General features: G+C 41.7%; 3 protein-coding genes across 4 annotated transcripts; 1 reads left to right on the top strand and 2 right to left on the bottom strand.

Moving 5' to 3' along the window:
- Positions 1-228: 228 nt before the first annotated feature.
- aaas (achalasia, adrenocortical insufficiency, alacrimia) lies at positions 229-5,086 on the bottom strand. Its single transcript, XM_069526377.1, has 17 exons — positions 4,931-5,086; positions 4,626-4,767; positions 4,382-4,509; positions 4,194-4,249; positions 4,015-4,106; positions 3,746-3,792; positions 3,393-3,491; positions 3,052-3,195; positions 2,582-2,702; positions 2,373-2,497; positions 2,011-2,071; positions 1,834-1,924; positions 1,641-1,734; positions 1,390-1,457; positions 1,218-1,299; positions 997-1,081; positions 229-456 (listed from the first exon to the last, which is right to left on the bottom strand). The coding sequence occupies exons 1-17, from the start codon at positions 4,990-4,992 to the stop codon at positions 301-303; spliced, it is 1,653 nt and encodes a 550-aa protein (XP_069382478.1). The 5' UTR covers positions 4,993-5,086; the 3' UTR covers positions 229-300.
- map3k12 (mitogen-activated protein kinase kinase kinase 12) lies at positions 4,654-17,832 on the top strand. Its single transcript, XM_020096351.2, has 16 exons — positions 4,654-4,793; positions 5,753-5,874; positions 7,105-7,415; positions 8,676-9,199; positions 10,535-10,718; positions 10,831-11,022; positions 11,136-11,294; positions 11,908-12,066; positions 12,207-12,315; positions 12,523-12,632; positions 12,891-13,007; positions 13,102-13,236; positions 13,351-14,074; positions 14,169-14,236; positions 14,391-14,688; positions 15,106-17,832. The coding sequence occupies exons 4-16, from the start codon at positions 8,737-8,739 to the stop codon at positions 15,259-15,261; spliced, it is 2,874 nt and encodes a 957-aa protein (XP_019951910.1). The 5' UTR covers positions 4,654-4,793; positions 5,753-5,874; positions 7,105-7,415; positions 8,676-8,736; the 3' UTR covers positions 15,262-17,832.
- On the bottom strand, positions 17,568-23,544 carry LOC109634983 (poly(rC)-binding protein 2-like). 2 transcript variants are annotated; one of them, XM_069526379.1, is made up of 13 exons: positions 23,385-23,544; positions 22,499-22,636; positions 22,369-22,392; positions 22,246-22,278; positions 22,030-22,146; positions 21,799-21,930; positions 21,581-21,709; positions 21,368-21,442; positions 21,042-21,083; positions 20,607-20,679; positions 20,457-20,512; positions 20,159-20,328; positions 17,568-18,800 (listed from the first exon to the last, which is right to left on the bottom strand). In XM_069526379.1, the coding sequence occupies exons 2-13, from the start codon at positions 22,565-22,567 to the stop codon at positions 18,764-18,766; spliced, it is 957 nt and encodes a 318-aa protein (XP_069382480.1). In that variant the 5' UTR covers positions 22,568-22,636; positions 23,385-23,544; the 3' UTR covers positions 17,568-18,763. The 2 variants fall into 2 exon arrangements, with proteins under 2 accessions (XP_069382480.1, XP_069382479.1); XM_069526378.1 differs by having other exon boundaries at positions 21,024-21,083.
- Positions 23,545-25,626: the final 2,082 nt, after the last annotated feature.

Here is a 25,626-nt window from a genome sequence, read left to right on the forward strand (position 1 = left end):
TGTGCACAGGGGCCTAATTCTTTAAAATCAGTTTATGCTCAAATACAGTTTTACCATAAACCATTTGGAAACACATTAGCATCACTCACAAAGATAAAGTGTAATTTGAATTACTTTTCTTATACAAACGCTTCAATGAAGTGCAAAGACTTCAGCTCTAGCATCCACATTTCACAAGGTTCATCTGGTTCAAATGTTTTGACAAAAGAAGGAAGCAAACCAGTCAAGTGTGTCAAGAACTTTCTAAACTTTTATTGACAATTCATTATATTAACAATGACGTGTGTGTGTGATGGTTGGTCAAGAGATTAACTCTGTGAAGAGCGACTGATTGGCCAAGGCGCTCTGCCTTTCCTGCGGGCGAGGCAACAACGGACTGCCACTCAGGCCAAAATGAGGGACAGCTGTACTCAGGAAGTAGAAAGGCACATGGGTAATTCTTCCATTGGACCAACACTGAGAACAGAGAGAGAGAGAGAGAGAGAGAGACAGAGAGAGATATCAGTGTGGAGGTGAAGCCAGTATGGTTACAACGTTTTAAGACCTTTATATACAACATTGAACACAACTAACACTTATTTCTCCACTATCCAGGCCAGTATAATGGAAAATCCTCAACTTAAATTATTCACCTCTATTTTTACAGTAATTTGCAGTCAGCAAAAAATCCTTAACATATATATTTATATATATCAAAGCTACCTGGCATATAAAAGATAGATAAATCAACAAAAGAACAAAGAATTGAATTATTGGGGCTTATGCTAAAATTGAAGCTTGGTCAAAGAAAACAGTTTCTAATATCATCTGTTAAAAGCTGTATTGAGAGTTTTCTGCAGGTCTGTCTGAAACATCATGCAAAACTAAACAACTACAAGTCACTGACAAAACCATCCCATGTTTACTTTTCCTGTTCAAGGCTAAAACCACCCATTATTCACCAGAATAAATTAAATTTATCAAAGAGAAAACAGGGACTCGTAGGTTAACACTAACCACAGTGAGCTGGGCTCCGTGCTGGAAATTTGGATGGAATTGCATCAGTCTCGGCTCTGCATCAGCCTCCCCTTGAACAAAACCACTTAACAGGGAAACAAAAACAAATTAGTAAACCAGATGGGATACACTGTAGTAGGATCCTGGGAAATGCAATACTTTGGAGCTTTGGTGAAGCTACACAAATATGAAATGTACATTAACCACATAAAAGTACAAACCATGGCAAAAGCTCAAAAATGGGATTGGTTCTTGTCTTGAACACTGCTATGATTGCAGGTCGGTCTGCCGCCTGTGGATCTCCTGAGAGAGAAAAACAGAGGCCGTTAGAACTAATACTGAATTAATAATCAGTGGGTGCATTGATGTGAATGAAAGAAAAGTGTGAAAGACCTTGAAGAAGAACTGCGAGTCTCTCTCCTCTTGGATCCCAGGCGATAGACTGGATCTCTCCACCAATACTGGTGAACAAATCAGACAGAAGTGAGTGACGCTCACCTTCAAGGGTCAAATAATCAAGTGGTGAGGAGAAGCATTCATGACATCCACTTCTGTTTCTCTCTGGGCTTTTTGAAAGCACTGTTTGTATTTGATGTCTGTTCAATTAAATGCAGCCTATAAGTGATTTAGCTTAAAGATCTTACATGATGTCTCCATCTGCTGTGTTAAAGGTTGTCTCTGATAGGTCAGCCACCACAGCTGCTGCCTGTGATCCTTTAGATGTGCCTGTAGACATGCCTGCAGAATAACAATGACAACGTTTCAAGCTGTAAAATCCACAGAGCTGCTTATTCTTGAAGATAACTGGTTACTCTGTATAAACACTGAGACGTGAACCTGGTGCGTCAGTGAAGGTCAGAGCATAGATGACCATCTCGCCCTGCACAGTAAAGAGAAGTCGACTTCCATCTGGACTCCAACAGCCAGACTGGCAAAAACAGATTCATCATTATTTGATAATTAAAACATGTCAAATATTTTCCTGTAACTTTGAAACTCGGAGAAGTTAATCACCTGGCAGCGTCCTTTAATACATGGCCAACGCTCACAGGTCCACATCCTGGTCTCCCAAACCCTAAAGAAAGAAACTTTACTTATTCATTTGTAAAAACTTCCCTCCAATGATTATCTGGTGACACCTGATTAACTCCAGACTGTGCCACTAATCCCTTACATGTTCGTAAATATTCATGGAGCTCTCTTATTGTATAGAAAGTGGCCAATGTCCACACACATTAAATAAGAAGAAAATTGGCAGCTTTACATATCTTGAACTTGAAATGTGCAAATGTACCTCAACAAGGAACTGAAGGAGCGAGACAAAGAGGAGGCTGGGTATTTTAGAAACTCTCGATTTCTGATTCACTGTCTCTAACCTGAACAGGGCAGATGGTGTAGAAGCCAGGACATGGCTGCCGTCAGGGGACCAGGACAGAAAGGTGACCCCGCCTCCGCCGACACGCTGAAGTGGCACACAGCTTTCTGCAGCGACGTCCCAAACCTGAAACATACACGGACATCAAAAGGCCGAACTACTTTGTCAGAATTTCACTCAAACACTTAATACGAATCAGTTGCCTCGTACCATAACTGCAGTGTCCATGGGTGAGGCTGACACCAGAAGAGATCCGCTTGGAGACCAGGCGATGGAAGTGACTGGGGAGTGACCAGGATGAGACAGAACTTGAGCACAACCAGATGAAGGCCTGGACGCGTAAAAAGGAAGAAGAACAGGGTATCATGAAAAAAAAGGGTTTATCAATTAAATTAAGATTTTTAAGAGTATTAATAGACTCTTAAAAATCTTAATTTAATTGACAGAAAAACTGTAGGCAGGAAAGTCTCCATTTATTTATGGACAATTACTTTTGTCTTTGCTTCCCGACCATAATTTATAGCGCTATAATGAATCAGTTCACATGATTAAGATCCAGATAAGTGGCAGCTTGCTTGAGCAGTGACGGCATTTACGACAGATCGGATGGTGCTGAATGAAAAAAAGTACTGGAATTCAGTCATTTTTAACTCAAATACTTCACATGCTACTTTACGTACCTGGTTGACAGTGAGCAGGGGTCCACATGCCAGACAAGTAAACAGTTCTGACAGGCGACAGCCAAAGCAGACGCACACAACGGCTTCCACTGCACTGCTGCCACACTCCTCTGGAGACGGTGCTTTAGTGTGGGAGTGGTGGCGCTGTCAGAGTACAAAAAACGTCAATACTTAAAGTGCTATGTCAAAGTTTAAGAATAACTATTGTAGTCTTAGGGTAAAAGGATAAAAGAATAACTCACAAAAAAGCAGGAGCATGATTTTATCATAGATATGCAGTGTAGACTTTATACTATGAGCTGTCATTTTGGCAACAGCTCTTCAGAGCAAAGTAATTGTACCTTTTAGGGTTGTAGATTTTAATGGAGTCATCAAGGAGGGCTACAGCAAACTTGTCTGCGTGAGGATGCCAAGCAAAGGCTCGCACCACACAGTCAGACCTGTAATACAGAAGGGATAAAAGCAGAGAAAGGTTGTGGACTATTCAACAAACTTTTGTTTTAAAATGTAAACAAAAAAATGTCTAAATCATTTATATAGAGCAGCAACTAAGGATTCTTTTCGTTATCCATTAATGTAAATGTTTGAAATTTTGGTTTGCAAATGTACTTGATTAACTATCAAAAACTCTGTTGAATCTTTTCATCATCACAGCTTCATCCTAAAAAATACATCTTTAATCAGAAGCACTTACCAGTTCAGTACTTGTGAAAACTCAGCTATCATGTCTTCACTGCTCAACTATGGCGCAAATGACAAACAGGTAAAACACAAGTTAACTTAACACACATGTAGTACATTTATTGAGAAGTTCGTGAACAGAGAGAATCATTCACCCTCCAACAAATGAAAACAGCCTTCTAGAGTGATACACTACACAAACTTCTGTACAGTGAAGATCAAGTGAAGTAACATTAGGCACACACATATTTTTGAGAGACTTTCACCAGTGAAAGTACTTACTGTAAGATGAGGAAACAAGGAACCGTGAAACGAAGAGACCCTCTGGAGCAATGCCAGGGTGCAACCAGAACTCACTGACAACCATTTTGGCGCTGCAAGAGCAAAACAGTGAATATTGGATATGTAGGATCAAGTTGGTTTGTGTAAAAGAAAGAAAACCACAATATAAAATCACATACCCTCTGTATTTGAATTGGTAATTTCAGTCAGTAATCCTGTGAAACCCCCATCCCGCCTGGAACAGAGAGAAGGCACATTAATGATATTTGTCTGTCATAGATTTGGGACAAATATTGTTAAGAAAGTGTGTGTGTGTGTGTGTGTGTGTGTGTGTGTGTGTGTGTGTGTGTGTGTGTGTGTGTGTCACCATGCTGCAGCACTCCTCATCCACAGAGTCTCTGAATGGTCCAGAAACGCCGCCTTGCTGCTGCTCTCTGTTCGACTGTGGAGCTTCAGAGACTCTCGGGGGAAATAGAGACTCAGTGGACTGGACTCCTGCAGGAAACAACACAACCTGCGTGAAGACGTTCACTGGACACTGTCCATCAACATCAGCAGAGACACTGGACTAGTTCAACTCCACTGTCTCCACCGTGTGTAACCCTCCACACCTGCTTGGCTCGGTCCTCGGTGTTGGTCCCGGGCAGCAGCTCGTTGTTGGACTCGCACAGGGTGCTCTGTCCGAAGGGCAGCGGAGGAGGGAACAGCGCCAGAGAGCACATCTTCTCCGGGATGAAACTCTGCCACCCGACCCTGGAAACACACCATGGCACAGTCAGGTACACGCATTCACAGCCGCTGCCATGTTTACGCCACAACAGCTGAGTGTAGCTAAAGTTAGGAGTTAGCTAGCTAGCCGGTTCCAGCGCACTTCTTAAAGTCGCTTACTATTACCGTCAGCTTCCGGTGAGGTTACCCGGTGGAGCGTCGTGTCTGTGGCGGTGTGTCAGCACGAGCTGTGTTTCCAAACAACCACATGAAACTTCACGCTTCTCTGTTCAGACACTTTCGGTTCGACAGCTTCAAGCTAATCCCGCCGTGCGGACTACGGCGAGTCGGAGGGACAAACCGTGCGCGAGTCTGCTTTTCTTTTTTTTTTTTTTGTTCTTACAGCAGCTTTATTTAAAACACACAGAACACAAGTGACAAAGCGACATTATATATGTATTAGTTTATGCGTTTCGTTTTGTAGTTATTATTGTAAAGCTAGAAATGTAATATGCGTATATTCTTCAAGACTCCCAACTGTTTTTGAAGAAGAAGAAATGTGTGAGGATGAAATGGTGGTGTGATTATATGACTAGTCAGTTTTATTTTGCTGCCATTATGAAACCCTTTGTATTGTGGATTTTGAAAAGTGCTCTAGAAAAAAAAGGTTAATACAAAAATTGAATCTACTAATAATAGTAAATACAAGAAAAATACTGTTGTAGTTGTTTGTCAAGAATCTAATTCAAACATATAAGAAAAAAACAGTTATATACTGTGAGGGTGGATGATAGAGTATAAAAATGTAAATTTTAAGTTTTCTTGAAGTTTATTAATTGCTAGTAAACAAGTGAACAAAAGCCCCACCTCTCTGGTTACTAAAAAGGTCTGAATATGCAAGTGCTTGTTGTATTAACTAGAATAATAACTGTTCATTGATTCTTTTCCCCACATTAAAGTTAAACTCAACAAACATGCAACTTTACTTCATTCTTCCCGTTTGATTAAAATAATCTCTGCTGTGTATCAGGAGAACACTCCGTGGTCGTCTTGCTGACACAGTGCAGAGTTCAGTGCACAAACTGCACAGAGCTGGCATGTTGTCCTCTTCAGGACATAAAGCGACACTGCTGCACCAACCCTGAGAAACAGGTACCAATTATTTGTTGTCACATACAAAGCAGAGATTTTATTTTACTGTCACACATCATAAATTATTTTCACATGTTTTTCCCCTGCACTGTATTTCCTCCATTTCCCTGCTAATGTGAATTGTGATTATGATGAAGATAATGATGCTTTCTTTACCCCAGTGAGAGCTGAGTGCAAGGTCAGCAGAATGATATTATTAAGTTGTTAAAAGGCCCATGGGCTCCTTCCATCTCCCCTTTGAATATAAACCATTAAAGGATATTTGTCTGTCTTAAAATGATAGATAGATGTCCATGTGTACACTGAAACTGGCCATCAAAGTATTTGTAATACAGTTCCATTGTATATGATTCAGGACAAAACACACAGTTTGGTGAAAGCTAACATGAGACTTTAACACTGTGTTAGTCCAGTGGACATCTTCCAAAGTTTCTGCCATGGCTCTCAATTGAAATGACCCAAATGCATAACTGAGAGACACAGGCAAGGGATTATTTATCGGCCAGTATGAAGAGGAGGAACAAGAAACAGCTAGCAAAAAATATGTCTAAGTTTGTGGTAATTTGATAAATTGAGGACAAAAAACTAAATACAATAAGATGATAAAGGTTTTTAAACAAGTTTATGACACATGGATCCTCCATAAGTCAGGGTCAGATAAGGACCCATCCAAGTGTTCACCCATTTACAACTGAATTTAACTTCTATAGGGCCAGAGGAGACATGTATATGGTCTTTGTTTATATAGAGCTTATATAGATCTTATATAGATCTAGATGACCAGTCAAAGTGCTTTACAGTACAATTTTTCCATGAATCCATCACACACACTTTTATACTGTGCATATGTGAAGCATCTTCTCTATTACACATCACTCACACAGCCACCACAGCTTTCAGGGGCAATTTGGGGTTCAGTGTCTTACCCAAGGATATTTTGGCAACAACCTTCTGTTCTATCTCCTGAGCTACAGTGAGCTTGCTTTTTGGGCCCCTCAGGGTATAGGGGATTCACTTCAGTAATCCAGCCTTGGAGAGTGGCACACCAGCATCCCTGGAGCCATGTGTCTCGCTTAAGGTCACATCAGCAGCAGGATGCAGGACTTTGCAGGTTCATTTCTCAGATGTGGAAATCACTGAATGAAATGAACACAAAATTACAGATTTTTGGGAAATAAAGCAGATGATTTAAAACTGATAGCCTAGTTGTATGTGTTATATCTTTTGCAGAGGTTGATTCTAGCGCCCCCATGCGGCGCAACTCTCATTTCCGTGACGTCAATTCAGCACTGGGAAAGAGACAGCCCCCCCCCCCCCCAAAAAACCCAGCGCGCCTCACGTTGCATGGGTCCCCGGTTATTGATAACACGATTCGGCCGCTGGGATCGGTCCCAGGAACGTGAAACTCGTGGATCTAGGAAGGCGAAATCCAAAGAGGCAGACTGGACCGAGGAGGAACAACGATTGTCTCGTTATCACCGACAAACAGAAAGCGGAGCCCACCCCTTCACTTGACAACGCGGCATCAAGCGGGCAGAAAGGTATGGGAATGTCATACTATCGTACTATGAGTTAAATGCTGATTGAATAAGGGATAGGGGTTAAGGGTACATGGAGCCTGGTGCCGCTGCTCGGTGCGGTCGCATTCACGCCGCTTTGCACTGCACCAACGAACCGATGCTGCCAAGAAACCAATCAACGTCGAAGGACGCAAGAAAATCATATTTGTGCAGCGGCGAAGCCGAACATTATGAAATATGTGTGTGTGCGTAACGATGCCAACATCATGATTGGATGTGGAGACGCTGCGGCACTTTCACTTGGCATGGACCATAGTAGGCATCGGGCTCGCAATTCATGCACGTCGGCTATGATGCTGCTGAGTGTCATCATCACATCCTCGGTTATTTAAAGATTGATCTTCCTGCGTGTGCGTGCATTTCCGCGTGTGTGTGTGTGTGTGTGTGCATGCACGTGCACACTGCTCCCTCGCACAGGCCCGGTTGGTTGTTTATTGGCCGGTTTTTTTCACGCTCTCATTTGGCTCCTCTCATGCAGTGGTGCAGTATAAGACACTGAGCTAGTGCATGTGTAGGATATGTGAATAGTATACTCTCTCTCTCTCTCTCTCTCTCTCTCTACACCTCCGCCCCCCTTCTCCCTAACCGCCCCCCACCACCACCACATGCACGCAGGCACGCACGCCGAGGTGGTTATGCAATTCGCCATATTCTTGAAAAATGCACACAATGCTCTTGCACTTGATGTACGACGGGCGACATATGGGAGCCGCTTTGCTCGGATGCTGTCAGGCTGCATGAGAGGCTCCACAGAGGGACAGTCAAAGAACAGGTGACAGTCATGCGGCGCTGAAGCTGCACAAACTCCTCAGCTCGATTCATTCATAAAGCCCCCTCGCAGCTCTCTGGGTGATGGCTCCACTGGGCAGGCTGGTTTTTTCCCATTCACAGGCACTGAGATGAGGCTTTAAACTGCGTGATTCACACCAACTTCTGTTGTGGAAATGGAGTGTCTGAGTGGTTAAACTGGGGGACTGGCTGGATGCCCAACTCACAGCACGACTACACTCGTCTGGTGGTTCTTAAAGATCACAAGAGACACTAACAGTAATAGTACAAGTCATTTCAGCACTGGACAGCTCCCTGAGTCAAACTGAGCTGTCCAGTGCTGAAATAGTATCCACGTTTGTTTATAGCCAAAGAGTGGGAGCCCTGACATGAAGAGGCCCAGTCACCTTTGGTCATTCTAATGCATTTGTTGTCATTAATCTTCTCCTTCAGGTTTACCTCTCATCTCTCCATCCTCCATCCACCCTAACCTGCGGTGTTGGGGAAACCCCTGATGAGTGGGACCTGTATCCATGAGCCCCGTGCCCCTTCCCCCTCCCTGTCAGGCTTCAGCACCCCCATCTCAGAGCCCCCCTATCGACGACTCGATGGAGACACCCCTGCCTGCACCCCCGAAACGGACCTGACCCCCACACAGTGTGTCCTCCGTAACGTGCTGTCCATTGACACCGGTGGACAGGGGGCGCCCGGTGGCAGCAGCCCCACTCCCAGCGATGGACCCTCGGGCCACTTTGACAACAGCGTGCTAAAACTACATGAACATGAGGTCTGCCAGTGTGGCGGCGGGGCTGAAGCAGGGCACAGTCCGGAGGCTGGTGCTGTGCGGAGCCAGTCGGACAACATTCGGCTACAATCGGGAAGTGGAGGTTTTTTGGAGGGACTGTTTGGCTGTCTAAAGCCAGTCTGGACGATGATTGGAAAGGCCTACTCCACTGAACACAAGCATAGCCAAGAAGGTAAGTGAATATGTTCTACCTGTATGCTCTCTGACCTCTGCTGTGTTCTTCACAATGAATCTAAATGCCACAGAACAGAAGGCAGAATACTTTGTGACATAAACACATCATTTAATCATTTAGGACTTGATATTATTATGTAACCATGGAGATGTGCCATAGATAGAAGAATAACTGAACCCAGGGATGGAGTTTGAACTCCACACTGATGTAAGAGGTATTCACATCCTTTACTTAAGTGAAATTACCAGGGCAACAATCTATATTTACTCTACAACAATTATTATTTATTTTAATATATTACATAACAGTAATGTTGGTGATTTATCATTACTCAGGTACAATTTGTAGTTGCTTGAGCCAGAGCTAGTTTACTGTCAGGCCACCTCCAGAGATAAGCCTGAGGGGTTGTAAGATGATTAGTGAGGCATGAAAGTAGAAAAAAAGTCTACCACACAGACTTATTTTTGTTTTTTTCTACTATTGCTTTATTGTGAAATATTGAATGATTTGACACCTTTGGGACTTGAACAGTATCATGTGTTTTTTTTTTTAGGTATAATCTGAAAAGTAACTATAGGTGTGTGATGAATGTAGTAAAATATTTCACCCTAATATGTAGAATAGGAGTAGCAGAAAACGGGTATATTCATGTAGAAGTATCTACTTGTGTACATTTAATTTGTCTTATTCCATAACCAGGCCTCCATTATTTGCATTGCTCTCTGACTGCCACCGTGTCCTATTGGCAGCACGACTGTGTTCAGCTCCCCTCATAGTCATCAGACAGTGAGTTTTCACAGCTGCACTGGGGGACGCATCATGTGAATGTGCCTCCGCTGCAGCTCTCCAGAGATCTCGACACTTTGGTGGACCTCATGAAGAATTGATTCGCCTGTCTCTTTTATTCTGCCCAGCTCCTCTCTCTTTAGTGACCATGCTCTCGCAGTCATTTAAGTCGTGTCACTGTGACAGCTGACAGACAGAATAGACCAGAAGTGGATTGTTGTTCTTTTCCCTCAATTTCTTTCTTATCTCTGCAAAGAAATACAAGATGTCAATATATAATTTGTTTAAACATGGCAGGTTCTTTGTGTTGTGTAATTGTGTTCTGCCCCCCATTCAAATGTGTACTTAGAGTTTCCTCTGCAAAACTCCCGACTCCTCTTTTTCTATACTAACAAGAGTACATATTGACATTTGGAGGCATTGCAATATGTTATTGATATAAATAAGCAATAACTCTTTCTGTTGCTGTGCCTGCGTTTATAACTTTCTATAATTGCACATTTAGTCATCTAGTTTTGTTTTGTTGGCTTGTTGGTCTGCGTTTAGAGTCCTGGGAGGTTCCTTTTGAGGAGATCTCGGACCTGCAGTGGGTGGGCAGCGGAGCACAAGGGGCTGTCTTCCTCGGCAAGTTCCATGGAGATGACGTGGCTGTAAAGAAAGTGCGGGACATCAAAGAGACCGAGATCAAACACCTCCGCAAACTCAAACACCCCAACATCATTACTTTCAAGTGAGGAAACCCATGATAAGTGTACCATGATTTTGATATATGCATTAATCCCACTTTTATATAGTGTTTCCTTTTCTGGTTAGCTGTGCTTAGTTATCTGTCTTGCCTCTAGGGGCGTGTGCACCCAGGCTCCTTGTTACTGTATCCTGATGGAATATTGTGCCCAAGGCCAACTGTATGAGGTGCTCAGAGCGGGCCGTAAAATCACCCCTTCCCTCCTGGTTGACTGGTCCATGGGCATCGCAGGGGGCATGAACTACCTACATCTCCACAAGATCATCCACCGAGACCTCAAGTCCCCCAAGTGAGTCAACACAGCTATAGCCTGCAATACGAAAGCCAACACAACATCTGACATTTTACAACTTGTAACTTTATTATTCCCTCGTGAAATTCTGTGTAATCTCTCCTTTGCAGCATGCTGATTACACACGATGACCTGGTAAAGATTTCTGACTTTGGCACCTCGAAGGAGCTCAGTGACAAGAGCACCAAAATGTCGTTTGCTGGCACCGTAGCCTGGATGGCTCCGGAAGTGATTCGGAATGAGCCCGTGTCAGAAAAGGTGGACATATGGTAAGTCTCATAAATGTTCGTATTTACAATATTTCCACCTTAATTACATTTTTGCCGTTTAGCAGTTATCTTCAATGTACTACTATAGAAGTGCAGATACTGCATCAGTATTGTTAGTTAATTATTTGTGATTTCAGTGTTTCAAAGATCTTAATTCTTCAAAGGGAGTTTTAGGATTTCTGCTTTTATGTTGTTGTGATGTAGCACAGTATGTATTTAAGTCTCAACCTCAGTGAGACTTCCTTAATATATACATAATATGTATAAATATTGTACTTAAGTGCACATTTGAGTTACTCACACTTTACATTAGTATTGGCATTTACACAACTTTCACTTGTACTCTGATACATCTCAAAATCAACCCTTAAAAATCCTCTTGCATTAGCTGGAAAATGCATCTCGACAACACTGAAAACAGGCAGTAAATGCAACATACACATTAATGCAGCAGTACTTTGAATCCAAAAATAGCAGATAGAAAAGTAAAACATTTTACCACACTATAAGAAATTAATACTTTACGTACGTTAACGTACGTTTTAAGAATGCTGGAATTATTGTCGAATCAGTAAAGGATCTGAATTCTTCCTCCACCATTGAATACACACAGGTCTTTCGGGGTGGTGCTGTGGGAGATGTTAACTGGAGAGATCCCTTATAGAGATGTGGACTCCTCTGCTATCATCTGGGGCGTGGGAAACAACAGTCTTCAGCTGCCCATACCTGAGAGCTGCCCCGATGGCTTTAAGATCCTCCTCAGACAGTGCTGGTGAGTAAATGTCTGGAAACAGACACCCGGACTGAAGCAAGAGAAATAAAGAACTTGGCTCATCTCTGGTTGAGGAACTCTATTGATTTTACAGTGCTTTGTAAATGTAAACAGCTGTCTCTCCGGTGTCTGATTTGCAGGAACTGTAAGCCCAGGAATCGCCCTTCTTTCCGTCAGATCCTTCTTCATCTGGACATAGCATCAGCTGATGTACTGTCCACTCCACAAGAGACGTACTTTAAGTCTCAGGTATGGTTTCTTCTCTCATTTCCCACCTGAATTTATGAATATACACCAAATAAAAACGCCACGAATCATAATAAATACACATACATGCACAAACAGACCGAAACACACATGTTGCTGAGTAGTCAGACACAAAAATACAAAAGAGATCTGTGTTTGAGCTCAGCTCTGGCTAGACAGAGCTTGTTAACAGAAATGTGCTCTCATCAGGCTGAATGGCGAGAGGAGGTGAAACAGCACTTTGAGAAGATTAAATCTGAGGGTACTTGTATCCACCGACTCGACGAGGAACTGATCAACAGACGCAGGGAAGAGCTCAGGTATATTTTATACTCATACCTCTCACATACCTTGATTTATGTTAATTCACAGTATACCAATGTATTGTACTGGATAGTGGTAATTTCTCGACATTGGTCTGAATAGGTGGGGCCACTTACACTCTGTCCTATTTCTCTATGCCATTCCTTTGTGTGCCCCTGTGGGTGAAATAAGTGCCTTGAGTGGACGCCTATTGTAGAGGTTTGGATTTTCTCTTGTGTATGCACAATGACATCAGTAGCCTCTTTTCTTCACAGGCATGCACTGGACATTCGTGAGCATTATGAGAGGAAGCTGGAGAGGGCTAACAACCTTTACATGGAGCTAAGTGCTGTAATGCTGCAGCTGGAGCTCAAAGAAAAAGAGTTGCAGAGGTACGAGTAACTGCGTGGACACAGGGTGTGTTTTTGCAAAACGCTGACATTCCTCATTAATTAGCTGCACTGTTTTCACAACTTTATTGTCCAGGAGAGAGCAGTCCTTGGATAAGAAGTATCCCGGCTTGTTTAAGCATCATAGTTCCAGGCAGAGCAGCTCCTCCAACTCCATGGACAAACTCATCAAGAAGAGAAATGTACCCCAGAAACTGCCTTCAGGAAAGAGGTGTGAGATCTCAGTTCAGCACTATTTGATAAAAGTTTAAATCTGAAATGAAAGAATTCATATTTATAAGGCTTGTGGAGTGTAGTTGTTGACTAACCCCTCCCACTCTTTCAGGCCAGACATCCTCAAGTCTGAGGTAATCATTCCAAAAATGGATTCCTCTGTAATGCAAGTCACTATCCCAGCCTGCCCCAACAGAAGCTCCACTTCTCCTAACCGGTCTCGGCGGGTAAAGACCCGACATCGCAAGCCCGGTAAGGGCAGCAGTGGGGACCTGGCTGGACTTAAGGTGAATCAGTCCTCCCCTAATAGGGAAACAACTGCCCAGGTTAACAGTTCTACCACTAACACCTCCAAGCAGCTCCTGGAGCCTTCTGCTGCCCTGCGGGGCCTCAGCCATGAGCAGCAGCAGCGGCAGCTCTCCTCCTCCAGCCCTGACCTCATCTGCACCACACTAGAGGCAGAGGCACAGGGAAAAGGGGAGGCCTCGGTGGGTGGGCTGGAGAGAGGGGGGAGCCTCAGTGCCTCTGCAGGTTTAGGGGGGTCCGAGGTGGGTGCAGCCGGCATGGATGATCTCATAGAAACTCCTCCGCGCAGCGACACTCCCAGCGAGGATGCTGCATCGTTCCCGTTCTCCAGCAGCCCAGACTCACCGTGTGGGCGGGGTGCGGCAGCAGGACGCGGATCTCTGGGATCTCCACGGCTGCCTCATGACGGAGAGGACAAAGAGGAGGGGGCTGGTGCAGTGAGGTTGCCTCGGGGGGCATCAGGGGGAATCGGGAGTCAGCACCTAACACCTTCAGCCATTCTATACAGGGCAGCTATCACACGCAAACAGGTACAGAGCTGGATGTGTGTTTGTTTTCCTCAAAGCTCCTCTCGTCATAATTTCCATCATTTTCAATTTTGCATTTTCCTGTTTCTTACTACAGAGGCGTGGAGTATCATCAGAAGAGGAGGAAGGTGAAGTTGACAGTGAGGTTGAGTTACCACGAAGACGGTGAGTAAGTTGATGTCCATCACCAGTGGAAAATTCCCTCAAGCAATCTTCCCTCTCTGACAAGTTGTTGACTCATACAGAACAGAAGAATAACGTCATTCTTTCATGTGATTTTTAAACCCTGCTTTTGTTGTTGTCTCTTTTCAATCTCCAGACGACCGACCAGCATCACCAAGTGCCAGTCGGTGTCTACGTTCAGCTCAGAGAACCTGTCGGTATCTGACGGCGAGGAGGGCCACACCACAGACCACTCTCACAGCGGTACTCCAGACGTGGTCAGCACCAACACCGACGACAGGTTGGACGACCGCAGCGACGATCTCCTCTCTCAGGGGTCGGAGATCCCGGCAGACAACACTGATCCTGCGCAGGCTTCTGATGGCCTGTCAGAGAGAGACGGAGCCCTGGGCCAGGCGAAGGCTCAGCTGGACGCTGGGCAGAATCCTAATGAGGTAAAACGGCTCCACAGAGGACTGCATGTGTCAGTTTATGTCATCTTCTTATTCTGATGTAAAACACAGGAAAACAGTGGTGGGAAATAAGTAGATTTACTCAAAAACTGCATTTATGATGGATTTTGAGCAATTGTATGGATTGTAAGTATTTCCACTTTATGTTACTTTACACTTAATTGCCACTACACCTCAGAGGGAAATATTTTCCACTACCATTATATGAATGCTGCAGTCACTAGTTATGTTTCAGATTAAGATTGAACAAAAAAAAGACGAGATTTTACTTTTACGTTTATATCATTGTCATATTATATTTACTCTGGTAAGGGCTTTTAACAGTTCTTCCACCTACATCAACAAGTTCATGTTGGTTGTAGGTCGTGAGTGAAAGTTGTTTTCCTCTTCTATGTTTAGAGCCGGGCTCTGTGCGATGACTCCGACTGCGACAGTGCTGAGCTGGATCAGTCCGGCAGTGGAGAGCCCAGCCGCCCCCCCAGTGCTGGAGCATGGGTTCCACCGTCTCAGTCCTACCAGGGGTCTCCACAGGCGCCGCACACAGGACCTCCATAGATCACTGGACACTGGCGAACGACCTCCAGCCACCCGACAAAGAACAACCATCACAGGCGTACACCAATCCGTCAGTGCAGTACCTTACTGTTGTCATGAGGGATCACACCAACTACAACACTCAGACTATGACAAGTCGACTTATGGTGTCTCAGAAGTTTGCTGGCTGGCAAACCTACATCAGATGACATAGGGCATTTGTCGTAACCTGGCATCAAATATTTTGGCAGCTTTTGACATCAGATAAATGTCATTTAAGTTCAGTAGGTTTTTTTAGGCAGATTAGTTACCAAGGTAACCTTAGCCACTGCTCCAGTTCAGCAAAAACTCTTTCACAGACGCACGCACAAGAAGACACCACACTTGTAGTCCTTGAAACACTCTAACCCTCACTCCTGGAGCATCCTTCATGGTACTCCACACACTAATGCATCGAATACTAATGAATAATAATGTAAATATCCATGACATACCACATGAGAAATATCTAACTTTATTTTATTTGTAAGATAAAAAAAAAAATGTAAGCCTAAACGATATGCAGCCCTGTGAACAAATGCATGACTACATGTTTATAATTTATGGTTTGAATGTGTCCGTTTTATATTTTGTGAAAGTTTACACTTTTTTAATCCTGAAAGTATTACTTTTTGAGTTATTTTGATTTTGTTAAATAAATGTCAGCACTCGAGAAAGAAAAAAAAAGTCATAATGGAATGAAAATCTCACCAGGATCGTGATGCATAATTAGAGATCTCAATAAGTGATATATATATTTTTTAACCCTCCTACCACTGACTTTCACACACACATAAGACACGCGTGAGGTTTTTATTAAGCCTATCGAGTTTATGATAGAATGGGAGACGTCTGTATGTATATTTAGGTGCCAGTTTTATTAGGGAGCTAAAAGTAGTGCGGTCTAAAACAACAGTGGTATCGTCAGGAGTTGGACATGTGCACTAGTTGGCTATGGACTTGCATATTTAAGCAGAGTTGCATACGAACACAAGCACAACTCCTAAAAACACAGCACGTATTCCCCATCTCTGTTCAAACATGGTTCCTACATTGCCCACAATGCAACACAGAGATTTGGGTTCCCAACTGACTCACATGGCATCACATGAGCCAGCATCTATTTAGAGATTATACAACTTCATTTCAGATGTGTGGTAATATAGCACTCCCAAAGACCTTTAAAATCGATGTTGGTGTGTAAAATAGTTGGAGTTCCCTCTTTAGTAATGAACCAAAACGAGTCGTGTCGCTCTCGATGCTGACGGGCTTCATAAAAACCTCAACTGTACATTTGACCCTTTAATATTACTGCAGAAGTAGCCGGATAAGGAATAGAGCACTTCTCTGTGGTGGTTACTAGTGAAAACAGTAAGTATCCTTTGGGTTTGAATAGAAATGTTTTGTTTTTATACGGCATTGCACATTGTACCTGTAACATAGGAGTTATATCGAAAGCAAAATATTATGAGCAACAATAAATAATGTATTGGTTAAAAAAAACAACAAAACAAAACGTGTGTTTGTTTAAAAAGACGGGCCAATGGCGTAGCTGCAGTTTGTGCTGTTGCTGCGTCACATAAGACAGCTGAATGAGAAATAAATGACTATTTTCAATGACTTTAAGCATGTCCAAACTGATCCAGTGTCATTTCTTCACTTGCACATTTGTCCGTTTACACCTGAAATAGGATTTCTCCACAAGACAGAGACACGTCTTTGGATTATTTAATAGCACTTTCTGATAAGGCACCAGCTCTAAAGAGTTCAGAAGCTGTTATCGATGGTTTTATTACGACTTCATAAATCCTTTATCTATTTCATCTGATTCTTTATATACCAGTTATAAATGAGAATAACTGCTGGGTTGCCAGGTTACAGACGACTAGGGTCAGGCACAGGGAAAACTAAGGGGAATTTTTTTTCATTTAGCAAATAATGGCAAAATGTTGTCAACCATTTATCTCCTGGAAATCAGCCTATTCACATTTAATATGTAACTACAGACTTGATGGGTTACCGTCTAGACCTTTGCTAATGGTGACTAACAAATAAGCTGATGGCTTATTACAAACTGAGAAACCCTTATTGCCCTTTATGAATTTCAAACTGACAAACTGTTAATGCTTGTATCTGATCCATCAACAAGTTATTATCCATTAATAAAGCCATTAAAATCGACGCCTTATCAGAAAGTAGTGCCAGTGAACGTGACACTGGTGAATCAAGGTGTCCTGTCCGCTGCCTCTATGAACTAATTTCACAACGTAAAAATGACCAACCATCTCTACAGCATTTCACATCTTTTTTATTTCTGCATTTCATTTCAACAATTTAATTGCACCCAGATCTACAATAGTTTGAAAACGTGCACAAAAACGTGAGTTTCTTCATCCTGCAAAGAATAATAAAAAATAAAATCTGACCCAGGCAAAAAAGGATAGCAGGAAACTAGTGTTAATTCTATAATTCTCCTTCTAGTTAATCATAATTTAATACCTCAGCATAATATACTTATAAAGACCAATATGTCTTGTAGTTTTGCCCCTTGCAGCATTCCCCAGCCCTGCAGTTAAAAAAAATATTTTCTCTATTTAAAACAAACATTTCAATGTTATTATTATCATCTTCATCATCATTACTATGGTCTTAGTAATTTCTGAGAAAAGAAAATATTTTCCTCTCATTCAGGCCCACTCCTAGTCACCGAGGCCCACCCACCCTTATCAGAATCCAATATACAACAATGCTCAAAAGTCCTGATCGAGAAATACAACGGATGGAAACACAGGAATGACACAAAACAATTACTCTGCAAATTAGAGGTGAGACTTAATGTAGCTTAAAATTCTCATCTGAACCCACACATGGGATGAATTACCTTCTGACTGAAAGGTTGTTCCTGCACACACCTTCCACTGGAAACCATTTACACCCACTGAAACCCGTTAAAACTCACAGTTCCTCATCTAGGACCTAGAGCTTCAAACTAAAGATGGCAAAATATTCATGATCTCTACTCTTACAAGGAGCTGTGTTTTAAATAAAAATAAATAGATATTTAAAAAGGAAGGGAAAGAACAGTCCATCTATAATGTTATTGTCTTTTTTTCTTCATTTTAACATTTTCTAAGAAAAATCTGACATAAGAAAAACATTATTTATGCCTTTTCAGATTTTTCTAAAACTTTTTTTTACCTATATCAAGAAAATCATACAGATATACAACAAAATAAGAAGAAAAAACAACAACAGAATGAATCCTTTAAAAAACTATATGCAAAGGGAATTTAAAAACAAATAAATAAATAAAATACCAATATTCATGATGATGGTATAATTAAAACTGAGAAAGTGTCTAACCAAAGCAGAGGAGAAAACAGTGACTTTATAGTACTTGGTTTTTGCATTAAGTTCAATAAGGGACCTCTTGGTAAAAAGTAGGGGGAGGGGTTACATTAGGTGCTGATGATGATCCTCCATGTCAGTTGGCTGCAAGTCCAGTAGCTTCAGAAGACAGCCTGAGGAGAACAAGATACAAGATATACGTAATGTACTTGCACAATACTTGACGCTTAAGTCAAACGTTAATTTTGATGGTTGCATAGTAAAAAAAAATGATTTAAGTCTCACTGGATGTTCAAACTATCTGAGTGAGTGGGTGAAGAGCTGCAGTATCTATTGTTGAGTTACACAAGATCAAGCTGCAGTTTGTATGTTTTATGTATTGCATAACTTCTCTGCAGAACATCATAGAACACCTGCCTGAAACAATGGATTCAAACCTGCAGGTGCAAAACAAATATTCTATTATTCACAAATTCCTTATTGAAATATTTAACTTGGTCCACGATGGGAGATGTGGTCTGTAAAAAGCTGAAAACTACATTACCCATCAACCTACTCCAACCATGCACATTTTATTTAAAGTAGCTCTAGTGCAGGTTGGTGAAATTCAAAGCTTTTTGAGACTAAGGCAAACAAAGATTGCAAATGAAGATTCCAAATTTGAAAAAAGGTTTAAATATGATTATTCAAAATGTGTATTTTTACATGAACACAATGAAATTAATTAATAATAGCAATGATAAAACATTCAGACTAATAGGAGGTTTCTAGATCAACTTTAAGTTTGCTTTAAAGCTACTGACACGTGTTTTCTCACATCAGGTGTCCAATAAAAGTCGACTCAAGTTACAATTCTCTGATGCGAGGAAGGTTTTGGTCGAGCAATTTTATTTTGGGGAAATACAGCTTTGTGTCTCCTCCTGTTACTAACAAACCTCAAAGGTTGTGACTTGCTGGTCGTATGGACACATAAGACCAGATCTGTAAACCTCCACCAACCAATCTGCTCTTCTGTTCCTGAGTCATTGGGTTGAATAATGGCCAGAAGTGTTTTTGCAGGACATTTAAATGGCAGTGAAGGTGACGTTACAAATATCAGTATTTAATCGCTTTATCCTATTAAGACATTTATATGAAAATGTACCATAATAAGTGCATTCATTTAAGAGTTATGGGCAAAAATTTATGTTGTGGCATCAGAGCAAGTTTGATACGAAAATCTTATCGATTGATGCAGTTTATTCAAATGAACGTTTGTGCCAAATCTTAAGAAAATCCTTCAAGGTGTTCGGTACACCAGAATGGGAGACAAATGGAAAGACATTTAATTAAAATATAATGTCTCTGGTTGTGGCTAACACAATCTGGGAGGTATAAAAAGTCAGTTAAAGAAGAAATGATCGAGTCCATGAACCCTTTCTACTGTGACACTGAAACTAGCTACCTTCACTCAAGACAAACCAAACGTAGACACTCCTCTCAACCTGCTTTTGAAAGGATGTGTCACAGTGGCCTACAGCCTGTTTCTTACCGAGCATTAATCAGGTACTCAGCCAGGCTGATACTGGCGTGGGAGCCAGTGATGGTGACCTGTCTGTCAGTTGAGCCCTCCACAGGATTGGCAATCTTGATCTGAGCACCTGACATCTGACGGATCTCATTGATCTTTGCACCCTGGCGACCAATGATGCAACCAATGAGCTGAAACAGGAAGAAACCGTGAGAACACATCAACACCTTCAATTCCAATAAAAAACAGGGTAACAGGCTATTTACAATAAAGGAATTTTGTTACCCTGTAAAAAGCAAAAGGAGGTAAATGCACTTACATCATTTGGAATGGTCAGCTCATGAGAGCCAGTTTGTGCAGAGGCATCCATCCCAGCTAAAGAAATGCAAAGAAACCCATGAGATTGTTACCAAACAGATTATTACAGACTTAATGCAATCAAACTCCCTATTTCAATCTATCCACCTACCTTGGAAGCTCTGGTTGCCGTGTGCAATGGGGAAAGGGCTCTGCTGCATGGCCAGCTGGTGAAGTTTGGTGAGCTGTTAAAACAACGGAGGAAACGATGCAGAGAGCAAACAAACAGACAAAAACCACGAGTGAGGAAAACTTTTAAGACAGCAAAGCTGAAATTTTGCAATTATTTCCCTTTTGTAAAGAGGTTAAAGTGAGAATGAGAGGAAAACATGGAATGAAGCATGGGACCCATGATTTAGTCTCAAGTTTGAAAAATGTTGATGTTAGAATTTTACTCTACAATCTTATGGTTAATAAATGAATGTGACTATCAAGCAACGGTGGTTGGAAAAAAATGGGTCAGAGGGATGGAATAAGAAGGTGGCATGGCTTCCCAGGACCGAAGTTGCAAATATATTGGATCACTTACAGAGGGCCCTTCACTTACATCAGGCTGTGAAATGGCGTGCTGCCCTTGGACAGCGTATGCCTGCAAGGAGAGAACAGCACTTAGAGGGTGTGGCAGTGTCACACACACTGAACTCAAAAATCCATCAGTTCACTGTCCTTGGTGAGCGGCAAAAACAAAACCAGGCATGCTATAAACAGCAGACCAGCTACTGGAACAATGGCCTGTGTATAATTTAACTCGTTTTGACCAGAACTGCTTCAGGACAAAGTGGGAACGCCTTTCAAGACAAGCTGGATACTGTCAAGGCAAATACTACCATTGACCGATCTATATAAAAGACAAAAATTGCTTTCACTGTTTACCTGACCACCTGCAAAGATGACAGGAGAGCCTGAGGGTTTGGGTCTGTACGGGATGGTTACTCCCTTAGGTGGAGACTGAAAAAAGGAAACATTTACAATTAAATATTTAAGCAGCATTAGCAGGAACATAGAAAATAATAAAATAATCATTAGTATCATAACATCGATTACAAATTTCCAGAGGTGTGAGGGCACAATAAACAGTGTCTGTACCTCGAGCATGACGACACAGATCTGCTTGACACACTCGATAATGGACTGTGGGGTCCCTGCAACGGTGATGGCACGCTCTGTTGAGTTGGGCAACATGTCCCCTGCTACTTGTACCTGAGCTCCTGCTGACTGAGGACACAAACATTAACATTGAGAGTTAGGACACATCAGGGAAAACAAAGTCAAAATGTTACAAAAACTAAAACCAGGGGACAAACCTCTCTGATTTCCTTGATCTTGCAGCCACCTTTGCCAATGAGCGAGCCACACTGGCTGGCAGGCACAACAAGGCGCATGGTGACTGGCGGTTTGCTGGTGGCCGTACTGTTAGTCATTGAGGTGCTGATGTCCTACACACAAGAAACACGACCGGAGAACAGTGAAAATTAGAATCTTTCAAATCTGTTGCTGTATTACGTTTGATGCAAGATTTGGTGAACAGCTCTTACCTCCTCCAGCTTCTCAATGATCATGGAGAAGGCTTTGAAAATGGAGGTGGTGGGTCCTGCAAGGGTTATGATCCTCTCTGGACAGTTTCCCTCCGAGATGTTGATGCGAGCACCACTCTGCAGAACAAAACATGGAGTTTTTCAATCAGTCTCAGTGTGATAATGTCATATCACGCATATGAATCAGTGTCACTGCAATTATGGGGAAAAACGTACCTCCTCTCTCATCTTCTTAACCGATTCTCCTTTCTGAGAAGAAAGCACAGGTTCACAATATTTACAAAACACACCAAAGGACAACAAACAGATGACTTCATTCTGACATTAACACAAACATACCTTGCCGATGATGCTTCCAACCTCCTGCAGATGAGGATAAAAAAGGCATATTAAAGCAAGGTGTGTATTCTTAATGGTTATACTGGGGGATGAATGCTTAAAATCAGACATGGCATGCAGTCTCACTCACCTTCCCATGCATGAGTAGCCTGATGGTTAAGGTGACATTAAGTCCTCCTTCAACCAGACTTGAGTCCATTGCTGCAGCTAATTCCAGAAACTAAACTGGCCGACGAAGTGAGTGAGTCTTTGGTCACAGGCTTAAAGTCTGAAACAGAGGAAAACGTGACAATCAGGGACAAACAGCTGGAATCTGTGAGGACAGAGTTTACTAGAGGAGCTGCCGCCAGTGCAGGTGAGTGAGGTGATGCAGACTGTCCACATCTTGAAGCCTCGAAGTGCAGTTTAATAACGTGACTTGTGACTTTGAAAGAATGAGACGCTTCAGTCCAGTAATTCACGTTAGACTGGCCCGAGTCCACTGATTCACGTTAGCACAATGACCCACTGTCTCTCTACGGGGATGCCTAATTCCTGGTATTTAACAGCTATGGCGAAACAGCTTGTCATTTATCTAATGGCCTAGAATCAAGGTGGGGAAACTTTTTATTTACACCCAAGTCGAGTGTGTGTGTACGTTAGCGAGGAAAGGCTGAAAAAAGCTAATGCTAACATCGCAAATCCTGTCTATTTTGGTGAGAGCAACACAGTCACGCAAGGCTAAGTTAGCTTAGTTAGCACAACCACATTTCTTATTTACTTCTCCCTTGTGGTGTTTGTCGGAACAATTTGTAAATGACGGTTTAGAACCCGACGCCGGAACGGAACTCAGAGGGGAGCCGCGAAGCTGAAAACATTTCGCGTGTTTTTTTCCATTCGAGCTCGCTAGCGTTAGCATCCTACGCTCCAGCGAATAGTCGGGTCCCGCGGCCTCCGGAGCGCGCCGAGTAGTTCCTGCCCTTCATCCCGAAATGTGCAGAAAAACAGGACGAAAGCTAAATGTGTGGAGCTCTTACCCGAACCGTCCCTTGAAGAGTGTTCAGGGGGTGGGTAGGGTGGCAAGGGTGGAAGGGGAGAGGTTCGGGAGGGAGTTTTAAAAGGATCCGGGGAAGAGGGAAGCGACACCGCTGCTCGATCGGACTCTTCTCTCCTGCTTAGCACAAAAGACCAAATGAGTTCAACTTTGACCTCTGCTGCCCCGCCCCTCTACACACAGCCCCGCCCACCACTGGAAATAAATACAACATGCATTTATTCACAATAAAGGTCACGATATTTCGTATTTACTGTATTTATTTAATTTAAAGGGGAACTGTAGAAGCCTATTTCCACCACTGTGGTGAAAAATTACAGATCCTGTGAGTCGGTATCATGAAAAACAAAATAATGACTTAGTATCTCAGTATTATGACTTATTATGATTATGTACAATTGATATCCTATTTAGTTACAAACAATATCTTATAAACCCTATATAAACAGTGTGAATATAGGCTCTAGACAGATAGATAGATAGATAGATAGATATACAAGTTCAATGCATGCCCCTTTGCACCTTCCTTTTCATCTTCATTCTACATTATATACTTTAACTTTAACATTTTATTATCAGCAATGATTCTGATAATCAATTACTGCTACTAAGAAAATATATAATAGTCAAATAATAGACATTGGTAAAAGTAATAAATAAGTAAACATGCAGGAAGTATAAAATAGAAATATAATTGAAATTATATATGCAATTGAAACAGAATATATGCAGTGGAATACATTGCACGATTCCATAGATAGGAGTGAGTATTACATGGATAATAAATATTGTAGAAATTATATCTAAGAAAGAATGTCTCCAATCTTTCCTTTCAACAATTCTTAATTGATGTGTGAATCAATGATTCTGCCTTTCCGCCTTTGAATAAGGAAAACTAGAAGTCATGATGGCGCCTCCTGTGGAGAAATGGCCGCACAGCATCTGGTCCAGCAGCAGCTCTGTCTCCAAACTAACAGCTGATCTCAGACTCTTCTCTTCTGTGAACATCCGGTGAGTCCAACAGTCACTTCACCTCTTGTACTTCCAGACATTTGTTAGAGAAGATGTTTCACTAGTGGAGGAAAAGCTTGTTTTGTATCTTAAGAGGGTTCGATCTGCTCAAAGTCGTTTTACATTGAAGTAACATGTAGTAAATATTGTGTGACTAGGCCGACATCCTGTCACTACCGAGAATTTTAAACTCAGTGAAGATTTAAAACTCAATGAGGATTGAACAACCATTGTACATGAGGGGGACTCTGGTATTTTACATAAACTATTATTTCACTTTATTTTATTTATTCATTCATTTTATTGATGCATTCAGGTGTAAATTCTGGAAGTAAATCAGGAATTCACTTTTGGAGGGAAACTGCAAAGGCCTCACCTCAAGGCCTCACCTGCATCTCATCTCGGCAGCTTTTGGCAAAATGAGCTAAGTTTAAATCTTTTAACTGAGGTGGCACAAACTGGCAAATCAGAATGTTCAACTTCTTTCACTGACTTCACTCAGATGTTTGACTTTAATGTGAGTTTTAAGTCAGGCAGGGCTCCCGCGCGTGGCAGTACATCGGCCGGTCAGGCAGGCCTCCCATAATTATTATAATTATAAGATGCTAAATTTATTTTTTCATCAGAGTGGCGGAAATGAGCTTCCATAAAAATGTGCCCAAAGACTAAATAAATATAGCAAAACTCACTTTTCACACATTTGGACGATTGTTTGTATTATCTAAAAACTTAAACCAAAGTAGATAGTACGTCATAACAATGAGATACAAAGTATATAGTTATATATAACTCATGTTAGGAAGTATATTGGAAATATATCATGGCATGCACTGCAAATTTTTTAATGCAACAGCTCTTCTGCTGTTGATTTCCATGATGCATTTTTCATTGTCTTTGAGCCTTTGAATATTTAAAAAGTATATTATATAAATATTTTGAATATTATTTAGTGATTGGATTAACTGTTCAAAAACCAATAACAATAATAAATAAATAAACAATAATACATTTTATTTATATAAAATGCAGCTCAAAGTGCTTTACATACAATATAGATTAGAAAAAATAAAAACACGTTAAATAAAAACATTTACAATAATAAATACATGTAATCCGAATCAAATAAGAGATTTTAAGTAAAATAAGTACATGTTAAAATTATATTTAAAAGAAAAGGAAATTAAAAAGAAATTTAGAAAATATGCATAAAAACA

Source organism: Paralichthys olivaceus, chromosome 6 (assembly GCF_024713975.1).
Source record: "Paralichthys olivaceus isolate ysfri-2021 chromosome 6, ASM2471397v2, whole genome shotgun sequence".
NCBI lineage: Eukaryota > Metazoa > Chordata > Actinopteri > Pleuronectiformes > Paralichthyidae > Paralichthys > Paralichthys olivaceus.